The following is a 17,472-nucleotide window of genomic DNA, read 5'->3' as shown; positions in this document are numbered from 1 at the left end:
CAGAGAGTGAAGTTGTCTGGCTTTGGCAGACTAGAGCGATTTGGGGCAGACGGTGGGATGCTTTGAATTTATTTGCTTGTCAAATTGCAGTCTTTTTCAATTTTATTAGGAAAAATTCAACACGTGAACGCTGGACTCTGAACAGAAAATAATTTGTGGCATCTAAAGCAGGAATTCCCCTCCTTAATCTTTCCTCTGCTGCTTCTGAATAAAATAACAGGTTTCCATTTGGTAATCTAAATGCAATCTGAACATCTTTTGCAGGTATTCAGTGGAAACGTTTCATCAGTTACTCAAGAAGGGATCAAGAAGATTAAAGTATTAAACTATAATATAAAACATACTTACATTTTTTTGGAAATGATTTTTCTCAGAACATTCTGAACTATCACGCCAAATGTCTGTGGAGTTTTCCTTTGTTTGCCAAGTCCCTTCATCCAAGCAGACTCTGTGTACATAGCCTACACTTCCTGAAAGTAAACAGAGGTTTAGTCTGAAAGGTCAAAATAAAGATTTTGTTTTTCATACACACTTTAAAGATTTTTTCCTTACACCACAGCAATAGACACTACCCCACCCGCACTCAAAAAAGGAATAAAAACCACTTTTGTCTTTGACAATATATTTTTCATATTTACATAGGACAAAGTAGGAATATAATCTATCAGAAATATATTCCCAGAATGTACCTGGTATTTACAAAAAAGACATAGTTACTACATCCAAAAGAAAAGCCTACATCTCGCTATTATTTTTTCCTCATTAAGCTCATAAATTCCATCAAGTATGGGTAGTACATCGCACAGGCTGTGTAGTCAAAATTGTAGGAGGAAGAATATGGTTTGATCTTTCTCTGAAACACCTGTGGCTGGTGTTTTATTTATGTGTTTTGGGATCTGATCAGCAGGTGCTGTGAACCAGTGAAGCTTTCACTGCATTGTCCTAGTTTATACTAATTAAGAATTTGCTCATAACATCAGAAGAATGGTATGGGGATGCTGGCTGATGTTTGAGGTTGTCCTCAACAGCTGCTTTCCATTTATTTCTAATCAGACCTGAGCTTTTTCTTTCATTTTTGAATTAGAAAGTGTTTAGGGGTTGCAGCCACAACCAGAATATCTCATTTCGCTCAGGATGACTGGAATGGAGAGAACTACTTTGGGAACAGTTTGCTGTGATGGAGCAGGAGCTCTGTGTGGAGACTGGATGCTGAAAAAAATCTGAAAGCATCTATGAAATGTGATCAGAAATTTAATTTCTAGACTACTGTAATTTTTCAGTGCTCAAGCTTGGCAATGATGACAGATCACAATAAATTTACCTGAAGCTTCCAAGCATTTCTGGTGCAAGTCCACCGGCCTACCAGAACAGAGACAGCTATACCTTGGAAATGGACCAGCCATGGAAATGGGACCACAAGCAACCCTAACCCTAGTCCCACAAAATCTATAGGACAAACAGACAGCTGGGCTGTCTCTACTGTCTCTTCTCCTAAGGTGCTGTGGCATGGATGAGAATGCCAGATGATGCCGTAACACAGCAGCCCCACTCTGATCCCCACTGTTAATTAAAAGCTTCATGATCTGGTACAATGTCTTACATCCTGCTTTTGTAGAAATTTAGACAGAAAAAGAGAAAAAAATTTCCATTACATGGAGAGGAGGAAGATACTTTTATGTTTATGATGAAGAGCTGAATTTCTTCTAAATGGTTGGGAGAAGCAGTTGTTTGGGAGACTAGATAGTAGCTGGGTCTCTTTCTGTTTAGCAGCACAAAAAAGGACAAATGATGACGTTACAGAACAAACCATGTGTGAGGTGAGCTAGAGAAAGCTAGGATAAGCAGCCCGTAGTATTCTCCCATAAACTAAAGGACTTGGACAAAATTGGTCCTTCCAAGTGATATTAGAAATGCAGCTAAGAAAGCCACATGTAGCTAAGAAGACTGTGTAGCAGGATTCAGAAATGCCAGGCTGCAGTGGTAGGAATGTCCTTTCATTTCTGTAGGAGAAAGGGAATGTTGTTTGCTTTTAGACAGTTTTGCTCCTGCAGATGTCATTCTTTTTCTCTTCCTGAGAACCTCCCTGCTCCCTCCAGGAAAAGGCTTCTTGGAAATCTTGTTTTTTCACCACACCACTTGCTGGTGGTGCGGTATGTCCTACTGGAGGGCTCACTGCTTGGACAGCTGCTTTGTTTGGCTATTCCATTTTTTTGGGACAGAGCTTTATGCCTGGGGTCAGTGGGGGCCCCAGGAGTTGAACCTCAGAAGCTGAACCCCAAATCTGTTACTGCCAATAGAGGCCTGGCAGTACAGTTACATGATCTTGGAAATGTTTCTTTATACCAGGCAATATGGAGCTGTAACGAGCACAGATGGATAAAAAGAGTAAATAATTAAACATCGGCATTTATTTTCTTCCGCAATTCAGAAAAGAGGTGAAAAGAGGCGAAAGAAGAAAGCCCTCAGACACTTCAAAGGACACTGGGACAAGTGAGACCAGCACCATCTGTCCTTTATCTGGATTCCCAGCATAAACTTGAAGAGGAGTTACCACTTTCACATTACCATTTTCCAACCACGGCAAATATGAAGGACAAGGAACAGAGACATTTCCTGGGGGTGAGTAAGGCCAGCAAACAAATTGATCAAATGTCCCATTACAATGTATTCCTGGGAAAGAAGCAAATAGAAGTTTTACAAAAGGTTGTTCAGACAATGGATAATTATGAAGACCATTGTATACTGTTCAGGTAACCTGTAAGCTACTCTAGCGCATTTAATAGATGCAGCAGATAAACCTTGTGCATTCACTGGTGGCTGCTACCCTTCTTCCTTAGATCTACACAACAGCAGCAGGTTTTACATGTTTCATTATGAGATAAGGGTATTGCTCAAAATCATCCTGAGGCCTCTGTTGTCCAAATGTAACAGACAGATGCCAGCTGTGCTCTCACTCACTGTTTTTGCTACATGCCACACACTTTTTGCTGGTAAAGCAAAGGTATTCCACCTTCCATGACCCCTGTGACACCACTTCTCAGCTCAGATCAGTGTAGGCTTCTTGGATAGTGACTCCTCTTAGCCTTTGGGCAATACAGGTTAGGGAGCTGGTAATATCTCAGACTAACTCAGTTTTAAGTTTCACAGATAGCATGTCACTCACAGGACTTAAGGTTAAGATAAAACATTTGATAATGCAGAATTGAAATGGTGCAAACAGGTTACAGTAAGATAAGATAAAATAAAGTGCATTAATGGCTGTGCTAGTCTTGATTAGTTTCTGTCTTTGAGGATAAGCTGAAGTTCTCCTCTTTTTAATGCTTTCGCCCATCCAAAGCCGAAAGGGTATACTGGCTTTATTTTCTGGAACACTTAGCAATACTTCGAGAATCCTGCGTGGGAAGAAGAATGCAAGAAGCAGCAAAGATAGCTGTGTGCTATCTCACCGGCATCTTTTTGGGGCCCTTCTGCTAAAATACAGAGCACAGTATGTGCATTCTTGGTAATTCCCTTGTACCTTTGAGGTTGAACATCTGTGGCCCTGTGTAGCTGTTAATGTTTATAGACACGTTTTTGTTGTTCCTTTCCCCACTATCTCATCAACGTTTGCTCAAGTGTGGGTTGGGTAGGCAGCCAGAAGAAAAATAGTTTTTTCTCCATTTCATGAAAACTGGAGTTCTGAGTCCCTGTAGTTGTGTGGATCACCTGCTACAAACTACTGCCCTCTAATATCTTGTTATGTTTCACTGGTTTTAGCCTCCTAGGTCATCTGGCTTGGTTCTAATTGCCACCAAAAGCCACCATTCTCTGCCTCCCCACCATAATACACTCCTCTTCTGCATCATGCTAATGGTTTCTGCACACCAGGTTTTCACCACAGATCTTTGATCTCTAGCTTCTCACAACTCTTTCTCTTTCTTGTCAGCTGTAGTTGTAAGCTCTCCTGCAGCAGTACTGGCTGGGCTGATCTGTGTTTTGCATCCCTTCCTTTCCAGAAAAACTTTTGTCCCTCTGCAATCCTCATCACTCTGACTTCTTACCTCTCTGAGTGTAGTCACATGGTCTGTAACTTATGGCAGTTTCTTTGTCTGACCTTTCTGTGTTTTCTTCTTCCTTACTTCCCACAGCCAAAGTAAGCAGAAAAAGAGGAGAGAAGAGAGGAGTGGAGAGGAGAGGAGAGGAGAGGAGAAGAGAAGAGAAGAGAAGAGAAGAGAAGAGAAGAGAAGAGAAGAGAAGAGAAGAGAAGAGAAGAGAAGAGAAGAGAAGAGAAGAGAAGAGAAGAGAAGAGAAGAGAAGATTTCCAAAATGTCAAAGGACAACAAAAAGCAAAACTCTGGGAGTGAGATCATACTTTTCTTGGTACTTGTGTCCTACAACTAGAAAGCCCACACCTAGGGATGATCAGACTTCCTAGAGTTATAAGAGTAACTTATTACCTTTATAAGAGTAACTCAGCTTTGTTATGATACTGGCCATACACACTGTTCTGATGACGCCTCTGTTACAAATACACCTTTTGTTCTGAGAAAGTCCGCTTAACATTTCTACTGCATAGCTTCATTAGTACTTCTCTGACTTCTGGTCATTCAACTTTGAAACTGTCAAGTCAGTTAAAAATTTACATAACATAGAAGGAAAACATATAATTAGATTGTTGGCATCTAGCAACAAGTATTATTTTATCACCACATGAAAATCTAGCGTGATGAAATGGATAATGAAGAACTAGATAACTGAACACTTCAGCTGAGTCCTGGATGTAGCCGAGGATCTGATTTGCTTTTGCGGAAGCTGTGGTGCACTGCTGACTTATGGTCAGCTCGTTGTCCACCAGGACCCCCCGATCCCTTTCAGCAAGGCTGCTCCCCAGCCACACAGATCTTAGCCTGTACTGAGCGCCTTGGTTATGTCTTTGTCAAACTTCATACAGCTCTTGCTAGCCCACTCTTCCAGCCTGTCCAGGTCTCTGTAAGATGGCTCTGCCTTCTGACATGTCCACCTCACCACCCATTTTGGCGTCATCAGCAAACTTGGTGAGGGTGCTTTCCACGCCATTGTGACCAGATCATTTACAAAGATGTTGAACAGCATGGGGTATCAATACCTGGGGGACTACACTTGTGACAGGTTGCCAGCCAGAGCCAGAACCATTTTTCATTACTGTTTGAGTGTGCAAACTGTTAGTCAGTTTGCTACCCATCTTGCAACCCTCCATCCAATCTGTACCTTGCCAGCTTGTCCAGGAGAAGGTTGTGGGAAGCAGTGGCAAATGCTTTGCTGAAGTCCAGGAAAACAACATCCACTGCTCTTCCCATATTGACAGCAGATGTTACCTTGTTGTAGAAGGCGATCAGGCTATTCAGGCACAATTTGCTTTTGGTAAATCCATGCTGCCTTTTCCCAATCACCTGGGTTTGTTAATTTGGTTAGTAAGAGTTTCTAGGAGGACTCATTCCATTACTTTCCCAGGGATTGAAGACTCATGGGCCTGTAGTTTCCTATATGCTCCTTTATTAGTGACTAGTTTCCCTTTCCTGTTTAGTAATGAGCCTATGTTTTCTCTGTGTGTCTGGTCATCTATGTTGCTGTTCTTGACTTCTTCGGACAACTTCAGTTTTAGATGAACCTTAGCTCCTGACTGCATCTCTGCATGCCCTAGCAAAGTCCTGGTAGTCCTCCATGGGTATTTGGCCACTTTTACATGCTTTTTTTTTTTGCTTTTAAGCACACCCAAAGGCTTATGAAGGATGAGTGGGCATTTCCTGCCCCAAGTATATCATGAAAGCTGAACCAAGTTCTTGATGGAGTTGGGGGTCAGAAATGAGAATGAGGTCTTGCTTTGTTTCCCCAGCTGTTACTGCTGCACAGCATAAGCTAAAGCAATTAGCTCATGATGCTGCAGCTGCCAGGAGCTACAGCTGCCTCTCGAGCAGGTCAGTAATGAAGGCTGGAGAGCATGAAGATGCATTCCTTTAAAATGCTGCTGTGCCCAAGCAGAACTGCTCATTTTCAGTAACTCCTGTTTCAGCTGGGAGAAGAGAAAATCTGTTATTGAGAAGAGAAAATCTGTTATTGAATGCGATCACTAAAAATAGTTTCCTTGACTCACAGGGTATATCTTCCCTTTTGCTTTTCAAAGGCCTGTGAAAGTTAGAGGTTTCAATATTTTGGGAAAAGTTTACAGAATGTTAAAACATAAAATATTACATAATTTAGATTTGAAAGCCTCTCTTTTTTTTTCTCTTTTTTTTTTTCCCTGCTGTTTTAAATTCCCAGGCCAATGTTGGGATTGGTTTTCAACTTCTAAATGCATTTTGAATGGTGAAAAATACATATATTGATCTTAACCAGACCATATGCTCTGGCCAATAAAGTTGCACACTATAGCATCATAAATTCAGCTTTCTGCCACTAGCACAGTAAGTCAGAGCTCATAATATCATCCTGGAGTCTCCCTGTGCAGTTGATGGGGTGAGGTAGCCACCAAGCAAGATGACGATGAGTGTATCACTTGCACGTGGGAGCAGAGATCTACCTGTAGCCAGTGACTACAAAATATAGAGAACAGTTTCACTCTTAAGCTTTCCTTGATAATTGCAGTCACCTCTTGCCCAGCTACTTCTTGAACTAACTTCTTCCCGGCTACTCAAACCAAGCCTGTGTCATGCTTTCCTAAAAACAGACCTCTAGCTGAGCAGAGTTTATACTTCTAAGAATGAAACTGTTGCAGATTATAAGCTCCCTTTTTGCCAAATAGCATAAAACTTAGAGCATTCAACCAGAGGTAGGGGTCATGGACTCAGTTTCTCCCTCTGCCACTTTTCAGGAGAAGACAGTGTTCTCTGAAGTTATGCTGTTCTTCAGCCAAGAATCCAACAGCCGTGGAGAATAAATAAGATACTTTAAGCTAATGGTTGTAAGTTCCAGGTGAACGTGGGGTAACCTGGTCTCTGTGTCTTAGCTTATTAACCTAATGATTGTATCAAAATGCGTAAGTAGTACTCTGAGAAGAGAGCAGCTCTCCAGCTGCCTTGACTAGGCAGAAACCAGACTCTGTCTTGCCTAATGTGTTTTGGGTTCCTGTCTACCCTGGCTCAGTTTCTAAAGTATAGAAATGGGAGACGTCTTCTTTTCCCTGGATGGTCTGTTCTCCTGTGGTTAGCCATATAGATATATATGCTAATATATATCTAATATAGCCAGGAATATGTGTTTGACTTCCTTCAGGCTGAAAAGGGAACTGAAAACTACTATCCTTCATACAAAGGATGTAGTTCTTACCAATAATGGGTGGCAGCTATCTCTTGGCCAGGCATTCAGTGCTGCACCATAGTGGTAGCTCAGCACCAGCTGTTCAGGGGTTCATTTCTGTATATGATTGGGGTTTATATATAGGAACTTAACATGTTACAGGACAAGGAGAGCCATTAACTTATTGATTGCATGTTTGCATGGCTTGTTACAGTTCATTGTTCTACATTTAGAACTTACAGACACAACACTTCCGCAAAGCAAGTTAAAGAATAGTTTCATATTCATCAGTGCTACTTAACACATTGCTTTATTGTGCTGTTTGTTTCCTTACCAGTATCTACGGTTGATTCTTGCAGCATTTTCAAGCATTCTTGTTTATATTTGTTCCATCCAGTAGTGGTTTTTTTCAGCAGAGATCCTTTGGCCTGTGAGTGAAAATACTGCACATGTGGAAAATCAGTTAGAACCTTATGGTTTTTTAGTAGCAAGTTTCTTTCCATTATAAGAAATTTAGAAGGAGAGGAGAGGAGAGGAGAGGAGAGGAGAGGAGAGGAGAGGAGAGGAGAGGAGAGGAGAGGAGAGGAGAGGAGAGGAGAGGAGAGGAGAGGAGAGGAGAGAGGAGAGAATGGAGGAATGGTAGGTAAGCAAGGAGGTAAAGACAGACCCCTTCTGAAATACTGCTCACGTATTTACATTTCTCCTAGATTAATTTAGGGATCTGATTGACAATTTTGAGGGCAGTTTATTTTTAGAGTATTTTTAAAGATAATCAAGCACACCTGGTTGAGTAGTACAGTAAAAAATTGAAAAAAGCGTAATGAATAAGCAAAACTATTTCACAACTAACAGCTTTTCTCCAGTGCATTCTGTACTCCTGCCCAGCAGTTCAAAGACCACTTCTTTCTCCAACAGCTTCAACTGCACCATAGACATCTTTCTTTTCCTCTTTTTTTTTTTTTTTGAGAAAACACGATTCACGATTGTAAATCTTAATTTTACTTGCCCTTCTGCACCAACTATGTTGTCCATTTCACCTAGAGAGGGCACAGTTTTGCTCTCCTCTTGTGTCCATATAGGCCAAAAACCTTTACCCTCAAGATTTTTTACATACTGAAATGGAGCATTATTTTTATCCATGCTAAAATTTTCTCCATATAAAACATATCACACAAATGGCTTTTTATGTCCTGAGCTTTTGCAGGTACATTTAATTTATGGTTTTTTTCTTTTTTTTTTTAGATATTTTCAAAGCTGGTTTTTCCTAGGCCTTCCTGTTATAGTGATGACCCCAGATGAGATCAAGAATTTCTTTAAATTCTGAAAAGCTAGATTTCTGGAGAGAATATGGTCTGGAACAATTGCGTTGATGTGATCTGTTTAGAGAAAACAGAAATAGAAGTGTTTCAAGAACAATCTCCCTTTTATTAATGTAGCCTTGAAGACAGGCTCAGCTTTGAATTTACTCAGTTTAAAGACAGCAGATTCTCCAGAGTCCCCTCTAGTGTCTGGAAATCAACCATTCCGTGATTACAAGAGCTGTGGGCTCCTGGCTCCTTGCTCTGACTCTTTCTCTTTTCCCACTCACCTTGTGCTGTGTTCTGGATGCTTCTGTCCCCAAATGTGCTTACCTACTCCTAAAAGCAAGAACAATCCGCCCTCAATCCACAAGGTCCTACTGAACGTCTCACCCACTCTCTTCTTTTCTTGGTGAATATAAGCCGAGAACACAAATGAAGTAAAAAAGTGTGTCAGTGTCTAAATGGGCACTTGCTCTGATGGACAAATCCTGTCAGGTTGTATGGGAGAGGACTGCTGCATTTATAAGACATTGATGGCACTGCAGCCTCAGAAACATACAGAAGAAACACAGAGGTTGAGGGAGTAGTCAGTGGTGTTTGATAAGGAAATGAGAGAAGAGGCTTAGGAGCCCTGCTTGGACATGCTGACCTTGAATCACTCCCTTGGCACTAGGAAGCAGGTAAGCAGAAAGGAAAGAAACCTAGATGTTAGCATGAAAGGGTGAGATCAGGGATGTAGATCAACAGTTGCTAGCAAAGAGGAGAGAATTAAATTTGTCTCCACTGATAAAATTACTCCCAATACAAAATCTGCTCTGCCGTTAAAAAAAAAAAATAAAAATTCGTAGCTATAGGCAGATTTTAATAATGATTTTCTGTGTAGTGACTGATGTGTTTAGGATGTGGTGGACATCTGTGGCATACACCTTATCAACCTAAGAGTTGCAATTGTAACGAAGAGACTCTCATATTTTAACTTGCTCTCTGTAAATACCCATCTTTCCGACACATCTTTATCACACAACACTGACTGCAGAAGCCTTTAAGAGGGCCATAGCTAATAATTACTCTTTAGGAAAAGAATGGCTAAAAATAGAAAAGTTAAATGCAAAATTGCTTGGTGACCTGTTAGATTTGGGCTGTTGAAGAAATGCCCAGGTAGGAGCAAAGCATTTCAGTATCAGTGTGATGACTTGATCATTACTTATCCAGGGAAAAGAACATCAGCCTAAGCAGTCTCTGTGTAATATGCCAGCTGGTGTCCTGAAACCAGGGCTTTGAGAGGCGGGCAAGTAGTTAACATTGTCGCTATGTCACCAAAAATGAAAAATTCACCACTGGTTGAAAATGCTACTAATTGTAACAACCAAATTTTGGACAGCAGACTAAATATAAGTTTTCTAAAAAGCAACAGTTCTTATACCAAAGGATACTTTTCAACTGTCCAGGGAAAATCAATTTTCTTTTGTCTGGACTAGACCCTTTTTGGAAACTGCCTTTCATACGTATGGTTGCCCTGATGTGTCAAGAGAGATAAATAACCAGGACGCTATATGGCTGTAAACTTCACCTGTATCTTTCTCTTTGAACCTGTGTTTGTTGGAAAAATAACAAAAATCAAATTTATTTACTTTCAAAACAAGAACAGTGGAGACTACTATTACTTGAGAATATTCTTTCATGTATGTTTTTCCTGTGTACAATGTTGTCTGCCTGATATTTTGCTTTTAGTCTCTCAGCTAATTTCCAGACACCCTACTTTAAATTCCAGGGAGTAGAAAGACTATAATTATTCTTCCTCTGATGGGCTTGCAAGATAAGGAGAGAATATTTACAGCAGCCATGAGAAAGGAATGCGTGTTTCCAAAATAAAAAGCATCTTGACATTTCCCTCATGTAGGCCTCAAAATGCCGGGAGCCAGGGGAGGTTCTTCAGACACTCCCGGGTCAGTGAACCTCATTTGAAGAGGCAAAGATATGGAGATGACGCATTTGTAGAGAAAACTGCTCGATTTAAGGGATAACACTTCAGTTTCTAATAAATAGATGTATTAAACAGCCAAGGAAATATAAGGAATGTCTCACAGCGGCTACCTGGCTGCTTGTTTGGTTCCATTCCTGGAGACAAGGCTGACACACAGTCATGAAGAAGTTCACTCAACAAGAGTGAGGAGCAGTTTAGGCATACATGATGGTTTCACATCACTTCCTTATGTAATTGCCTGTTTCTGCAAAGCTGCAGGCAGGGTCAGGTAGCCAATACCTGATCTCTATTGATGTAAATATCTTTGCAATGCTTGGTTTTCTACCATAAGACTTTCTAGTGAAAAAAACAAATCAAGTCTAAATATAATCAGAGCTGCACATGACAGACAAAATTTAAGAGCTGTCAGCTGACCTCAATACAATTTGAATTATAGTCAGAAGAACATATACGATAATTTAAATTATTAACCAAAAAATGTGCAGATGATTGGAAATTAACAGGGGAGCAGACAATGACTGGTTAATAAGGGCCATTTAGACAGAATCGTAGAATGAAAGAATGAAAGAATGAAAGAATCAAAAATCAAAGAATCATAGAATAGTTTGGGTTGGAAGGGACCTTTGAAGGGCATCGAGTCCAACCTCCCTCCGATGAGCAGGGACATATTCAACTAGATCAGGTTGTTCAGAGCCCTGTCCAACCTGACCTTGAATGTTTCCAGGGATGGTGCATCTACCAACTCTCTGGGCAAGCTCTCCCAGTGTCTCACCACCCTCATAGTAAAGAATTTCTTCCTAAGATCTAGTCTGAATATACCCTCTTTCAGTTTAAAACTGTTACCCCCTCGTCCTATCACTACATTCCCTGATAAAGAGTCCCTCTCTATCTTTCCTATAGGCCCCCTTGAAGGCTGCTAAAAAGTCTCCCCGGAGCGTTCTCTTCTTCAGGCTGAATAACACCAACTCTCAGCCAGTCCTCCTAGGAGACGTGTTCCATCCCTCTGATCATTTTTGTGGCCTCCTCTGGAACACTCCAACAGGTCCATGTCTTTCCTGTGCTGAGGGTCCTAGAGCTGGAGGCAATACTGCAGGGGGTTGTCTCACAAGAGCAGAGTAGAGTGGCAGAATCACCTCCCTCAACCTGCTGGGCACACTGCTGGTGATGCAGACCAGGATTTTTTTGATGCAGCTCACAGGTTGTTTGCAAGTGCACATTGCAGGCCCATGTCCAGTGTTTCATCCACCAGTACCCTCAAGTCCTTCTCCTCAGGGCTGCTCTCCATCCCATCATCCTCCAGCCTGTGTTGATACCAATGGTTGCCCCAACCCGGGTGTAGGACCCTGCACTTGGCCTTGTTGAACCTCATGAGTTTAACATGGGCCCACTTCTCAAGCTTGTCCAGGTCCCTCCAGATGGCATCCTATTCCTCAAGTGTGTCAACTGCACCATGAGCACCATGATGTCTGTAAACTCACTGAGGGTGCCCTCAATCCCACAGCCTATATCATTCATGTAGATATTGAACAGTACTTGTCCCAATACGGACCCCTGAGGGACACTGCTTGTCACCGATCTCCATCTGGACATTGAACCATTGACCCTCTAGATGCAATCATCCAACCAATTACTCATCCACTGAACAGTCCACCCATCAAATCCATATCTCTTCAATTTAGAGAGAAGGATGTTCTGGGGGACCGTGTCAAAGGCCTTAACAGAAGTCCAGACAGACAACATCATGCAACAATGCATCTCGTCAGGTCCCACTGGCTTCTGCATGTTCAGGTTGCTCAGGTGGTCACAAACCTGATATTCTCTTACAGTGAGAGGGACTTTGCTCTCCTAGTCCCTGCCTTGTGGTCCATTGACTTGAGAGGTGTGGGAAGAGAGGCTGTCAGTGAAGACTGGAGCAAAAAGTTGTTGAGTGCCTCAGTCTTCTTCTCATCTATTGTTACCAGTTAGCCAGTCTTGCTCATCAAGTGGGTACACTTCCTTTAACCTTCCTTTTCTGGCTGACATATCTGTAGAAGCCCTTATTGTTCTTTGTGTCCCTTGCTAAGTTCAGCTCCAGCTGCGCCTTGGCGTTCCTGACCCCATCCCTGCACAACTGGGGAATATCCCTATACTCTTCCCAGGATACCAGTCCCTGCTTCCACTGCCTGTGCGTTTCCTTCTTGCCCTTTAATTTGACCAGCAGGTATCAATTCAGCCATCCCGATCTCTTGCCTTCCTTTCCTGATTTCTTACACTTGGGGACTGAGAGCTCTTGCACTATATGGAAAGCATCCTTAAAGATCTGCCAGCTCTGTTCTGCTCCCTTGTCCCTGAGGGCAGTTTACAGGGGGTCTTATTGACTAACTCCTTGAAGAGTTGGAAGTTTGCTTTCCTAAAATCCAGGGTCCTTACTTTACTCCTTGCCTGACCCATATCCCTCAGGACTGCGAACTCCACCAGTGCATGATCACTGCAGCCCAGGCTTCCTCCAATCTTGATGTCACCAATTAGTTCATTTGTGTTGGTGACCAGCAGGTCCAGTATTCATCCCCTCTGGTAGGGCTGTCTATTACCTGGCTTAAGAAGTTATCCTCAGTGCATTCCAGCAGTGTCCTGGGGAAGAGAATCACGAACCCCTCTGCAGAGCACGCAGCATGATAGACCTAATGCAACATTTTATTCCTTGAAGCCACAGCTGGAGGATGTATGTCAGCACTTTTTGAGAATTGATATTTAGTTGTAGAAATGAAGTGACATGAGCCACCTGTAGACAATGTTGCAGTACACGAGATTATTGACATTTCTGGAGTTGTACACACAAAAAAAGATGTTAAAAAAGAGTAAAATATAGTACTAATGAGTAGTATTTGTCCCTGGTGCAACTCTGCCTGGACAGTATGACTAACTCTGATGGTCATACCTCAAAAGAAATGGTGATAAATTTGCAAGTTGTAAGAAAAGTGCTGGAGTGGAAACTAAAATCATGAAACTAAAAGCCTAAGAAATCCCCATAGATTTATCTTATCAGTGAAATGATAAATAGATATTCAACAGCAAACCATAATGACTTGAATGGCAGCCACTTGTGAATTGATCATTAGAAACTTACACAGTGACTACCAAAAGAAGCTAAAAGAGGCAAGTTTGCTGTCTATACATGACTATTCAGTCTGCAGTGGTCTCCAGTCTCTCTGGGGAAAATCTATAATGACATATGTATAGAGAAAGGCTGAAGAATGCTGGCAGTGCCTTAGAACAAAGAAAATCAACTTTCTTTCACTTCTTGGCTTGAAAAGGATTGATGCAGGTGCCCCAGACAGGACACTTTGGTATTTTCTGCAGTGGGACATACTGTTAAGGTTCTTCTGCATCAAGTGCACCAGAGAGCTATTCACTGTCCAGTGAGAAGGCAAACTGTGTGGGCTGGGAATAAGGCACTAGCGTTAAAAGGCAAGGGTAAATTAAGGAAGTGGGACACTTTGATGTCGTATGTCTGTTTAAATAAGTGAAAAGGATTCAACAAAAAAATCAGACAGGCTTGCCTCTGTATCTTACATCAATATCACTTATTATTCTTCAGAGAGGGGCACAGGTTTTCTCAGAAAAAGGAGGGTCTGCAGGCTGGGTCAATGTGAGGAGCACAGCAATCACTGCTGAGATCGTGGGGGGTTTTCCTCCTTTTGCCACATGTGGGAGAAGGATCAGTCCTGTGGGTGTGTTCTGAGAAGAACTGGCAAGTTGCTCTCTGCATCTGACATGGGTCTCTGATTACAGATCCCAGTGACATTTTACTATGACCTAAGTTTTGGGCTACCCAGTGCTATCAAAACTTGGATACAATGCATGCTCAGCGGTAGAAGTACAAGCTTTCAGGTAAATTTACCATGATCTTAAGCAGTGGCAACATGCAGCTCAGCATGGCTTTTGATATCAGTTTTATGTTTCAGTTGACATTCAGCCAGTAGCATTTAAACAGGACTTCTGACTTAGAAGAAATTAACCTCCAATGTCCAAGACAGAAGCCCAGAAAGTCTGCGACCTTTTGCCCTATGCTGGACATTTTTTCACTGCAATCTATCTGAAGTTTCACTGGTAGCAAATGAACCACCTCAGCCTGTGAGCCTGGCACCCTGCTTGCACCAAAGTTCACCCGTACTGAAATTTAATGAAACTTCACTGGAAGGATGCTTCAATTCATCTGGTTTGCCTAAAGTCCCCAAACTGCACCAAGATGCACCACTGTTTAAAAATACGTTGAATGAAGCAGCAAACGCTGCCTGAAGCACTTGCTTAGGAAGTGGATTATAATGATAAACCTCCAACGTTGCAAACGGACTGTTTGAAATTTTTTCATAACTCACCACAGTATGATCAGAATTTCACCCTTTTAATTTCTTATTCTAAGCTAATGGTGAAATGAAATGTTTTTATTTATTCAGACTATGCTATTACAGACAGAAAAAAAATCAATTTTGGTAAAAACTAGAAGAACTCAAATATTTACTTGTTCTTTCAGTCATGATACTGGTTTATTCTGATTCATATTTTTCTATAGGTGTTTGCTAGAAAATATGGATATAGTGATTTATGATTATTTTTTCTTTAAATTTGACTTTCTTATTAAATAAAATATAAAGAAATGTAACATGTATTTCTTTAAAAAAATTACAGGAATCATTATGACAAAATAAATCACTGTGATTTAGAGTCTTGTAAAGTTTTTATCTCATGGAAGTAATTTGAGATTTTCTGTTAGCATTAATGGAACCAGTGCTTCAGTCGAGGTGTCCTACAGATTTAAGGTGTCTCACAAACCTGAGAGTTCTTTCAGTTCTATATCCATTTATGCAAGAGAAGCTTTCATTAATAATATTTTCAATTAAAATAAAAAACAGAATATTTTTCTCCTGGTAACTTTTTCTTTGTAAAAGGGCTAGTAACACAGTTACAGTCCCTACCACACGTACACACGCAAACCCACTTCATTAGTAACTGAGCTAAATGGAGAATGAGTAGACAGAAATAGCTTATTACTTTCAGTTTGATGCAAGCTTGTCAATTACACTTACTCTCATATACATTTATTTCATAGAAATGTATCCTAAATCTATACATGCATTTTATTCAGATGAATTGAAATTTACTACATTTTAGTATTTTTTTAAAGCAAAATCAAGGCTGATATTAATAAATAATAATTATTAGAAACATATATGAAAATTTCCTTGAAGTGACTTACACTGAGATATTTTGACATTAAATACCTAAACCTCTTCCAAATTATAAGATGATATAGACAAAGTAAGATTTCAGATTTCTTTATAGATTTAGAGAAAAAAGAAGTGAAGAGTTTAATTCATCTCTACAAGAAATAAAAGTAGAAATCGCATACAGATTTACTAGCATTATATAAGAAGCTGAGGTGCAGAGTGAATTCAATAATACCAGATTCCAGAAATATGAGATTCAATGCTCACTCCTTGTACAAGTCAAAGGCTAAAAGATAGTGCTAGAAACAAAGCAAAGCTGGTTTTAGAACAGGGGAAAGGTAGTAGAAAATAAACATGATTCTCAATGGTATTGATATATGGTAGGAAAATTGAAAAATAAATATAATTCAATACTGGTCAATATTGGTATGAAAAGAGATTGCATAAACGTATGTAAACACAATTTATTCACTGACAATTTATTCATGTTAAATGACCTAGTCAGAATGAGTTCTAGTACGAAACTCTAGAGCTTCTCAGTCAACATTTCTCATGACTAGTTTTTAATAAACATAAATTATTATGTCAGAACTATTTTTGAAACAAACATGCTGTTTCTGAAGGTTAAAATGTTATGTGATAGGAATCCACTTTTATACCGTCCACTATTAATTATTGAATTAGCTTACCTGTTTCACTAGAAACAGTATCATGACAGAGCTGGCAGGTGTGGGAGATATTCTGGACCAGAGTCCCATGCTGGAACAGAGACCAAAAAGTGCCACTGTGCCCATTCTAATAAATTTTTCCCCAATATGCTGATATTTCACTCTACTATAGATGAATTATATCACCGTGTCCTGTGAAAAAAAGGTAAAAATGTCTTCTTTTATGAGTGCAACTTTTTCATGAATCTTCTTACAAATAAGTGAGGAAGCCTACTAAAGTGTCTAGGCTTGCTAGACTCCAACTACGTTTTGTTTTTTCTGATTAAAGGCAGAGAGAATTTACTTTAAACTTCTCAGAAAGTCTGCTTACTGTAGCTTGTCCTTTAGCCAATAAGAAGTCAGAAAACTATTAAAACATTAGAGGGCTGATCCGTTTCCCTTGGAACTCCATGGGACTTTTGCCAGAGGTTTTGCAAGAATGCAGTCTAGATCCATAAATACATGTATATATTTATACACACCTCATGAAGCCATTAAAAGATGTCCTAGAACACAGAAAAACTTTATGTAGGAAGCTTGCTGAATGTAGTTGGCTGTTAAGAAACAGCTCAGTAATAGCTGGTTTTGCCCTTTCTCATGATATTTTGTCAAATATACACTGTCAGTGCACGATTGGGGAGAATCTAAATGTACAAAAAATGATGTTACTAGCAGATAAAGTTTTATTACAATTCTTGTGACATTCAGTGTTTTTTTCAGAGCTTCGACTGTGAGGCTGAAGAAACTGCCAATGAATTTCAGCTGTAGTTTTCAAAAAATTGTTTGCAACTTTTCTAGTTGCAGAGAAAAGCCTGAAAAATTTAATAAATCTATGTGTTATGCAGGCTCAGGGAATGAAACCATTTATAACATAACAATTTTAGGGCCTAGCTTATGATTGTCATGCTTTGAGTTGGCTATACGGAGAGTCAAGATGTTGCCTCCCCCCCTGGCGTACAAGTATCTGAAGGGTGGGTTGAAGGAGGATGGAGCCAGGCTCTTTTCAATGGTTCCCAGTGACA

General features: G+C 40.4%; 1 protein-coding gene across 1 annotated transcript in view; it reads right to left on the bottom strand.

Moving 5' to 3' along the window:
- The window catches only part of GLP2R (glucagon like peptide 2 receptor), a 44,459-nt gene extending 27,339 nt beyond the window's left edge, over positions 1-17,120 (bottom strand). The window contains exons 1-4 of the mRNA XM_082492169.1: positions 16,433-17,120; positions 7,586-7,679; positions 2,566-2,670; positions 349-470 (exon numbers count right to left, since the gene is read on the bottom strand). Of these exons, the coding sequence (XP_082348295.1) occupies positions 349-470; positions 2,566-2,670; positions 7,586-7,679; positions 16,433-16,537 (426 nt within the window). The 5' untranslated portion in view covers positions 16,538-17,120. The remainder of the gene's footprint in view (positions 1-348; positions 471-2,565; positions 2,671-7,585; positions 7,680-16,432) is intronic.
- Between the last annotated feature and the right edge of the window lie 352 nt (positions 17,121-17,472).

Source organism: Vanellus vanellus (genome assembly GCF_965231255.1).
Source record: "Vanellus vanellus genome assembly, chromosome: 17".
Classification (NCBI taxonomy): domain Eukaryota; kingdom Metazoa; phylum Chordata; class Aves; order Charadriiformes; family Charadriidae; genus Vanellus; species Vanellus vanellus.
This window is presented reverse-complemented; position numbering and strand designations above follow the sequence as displayed.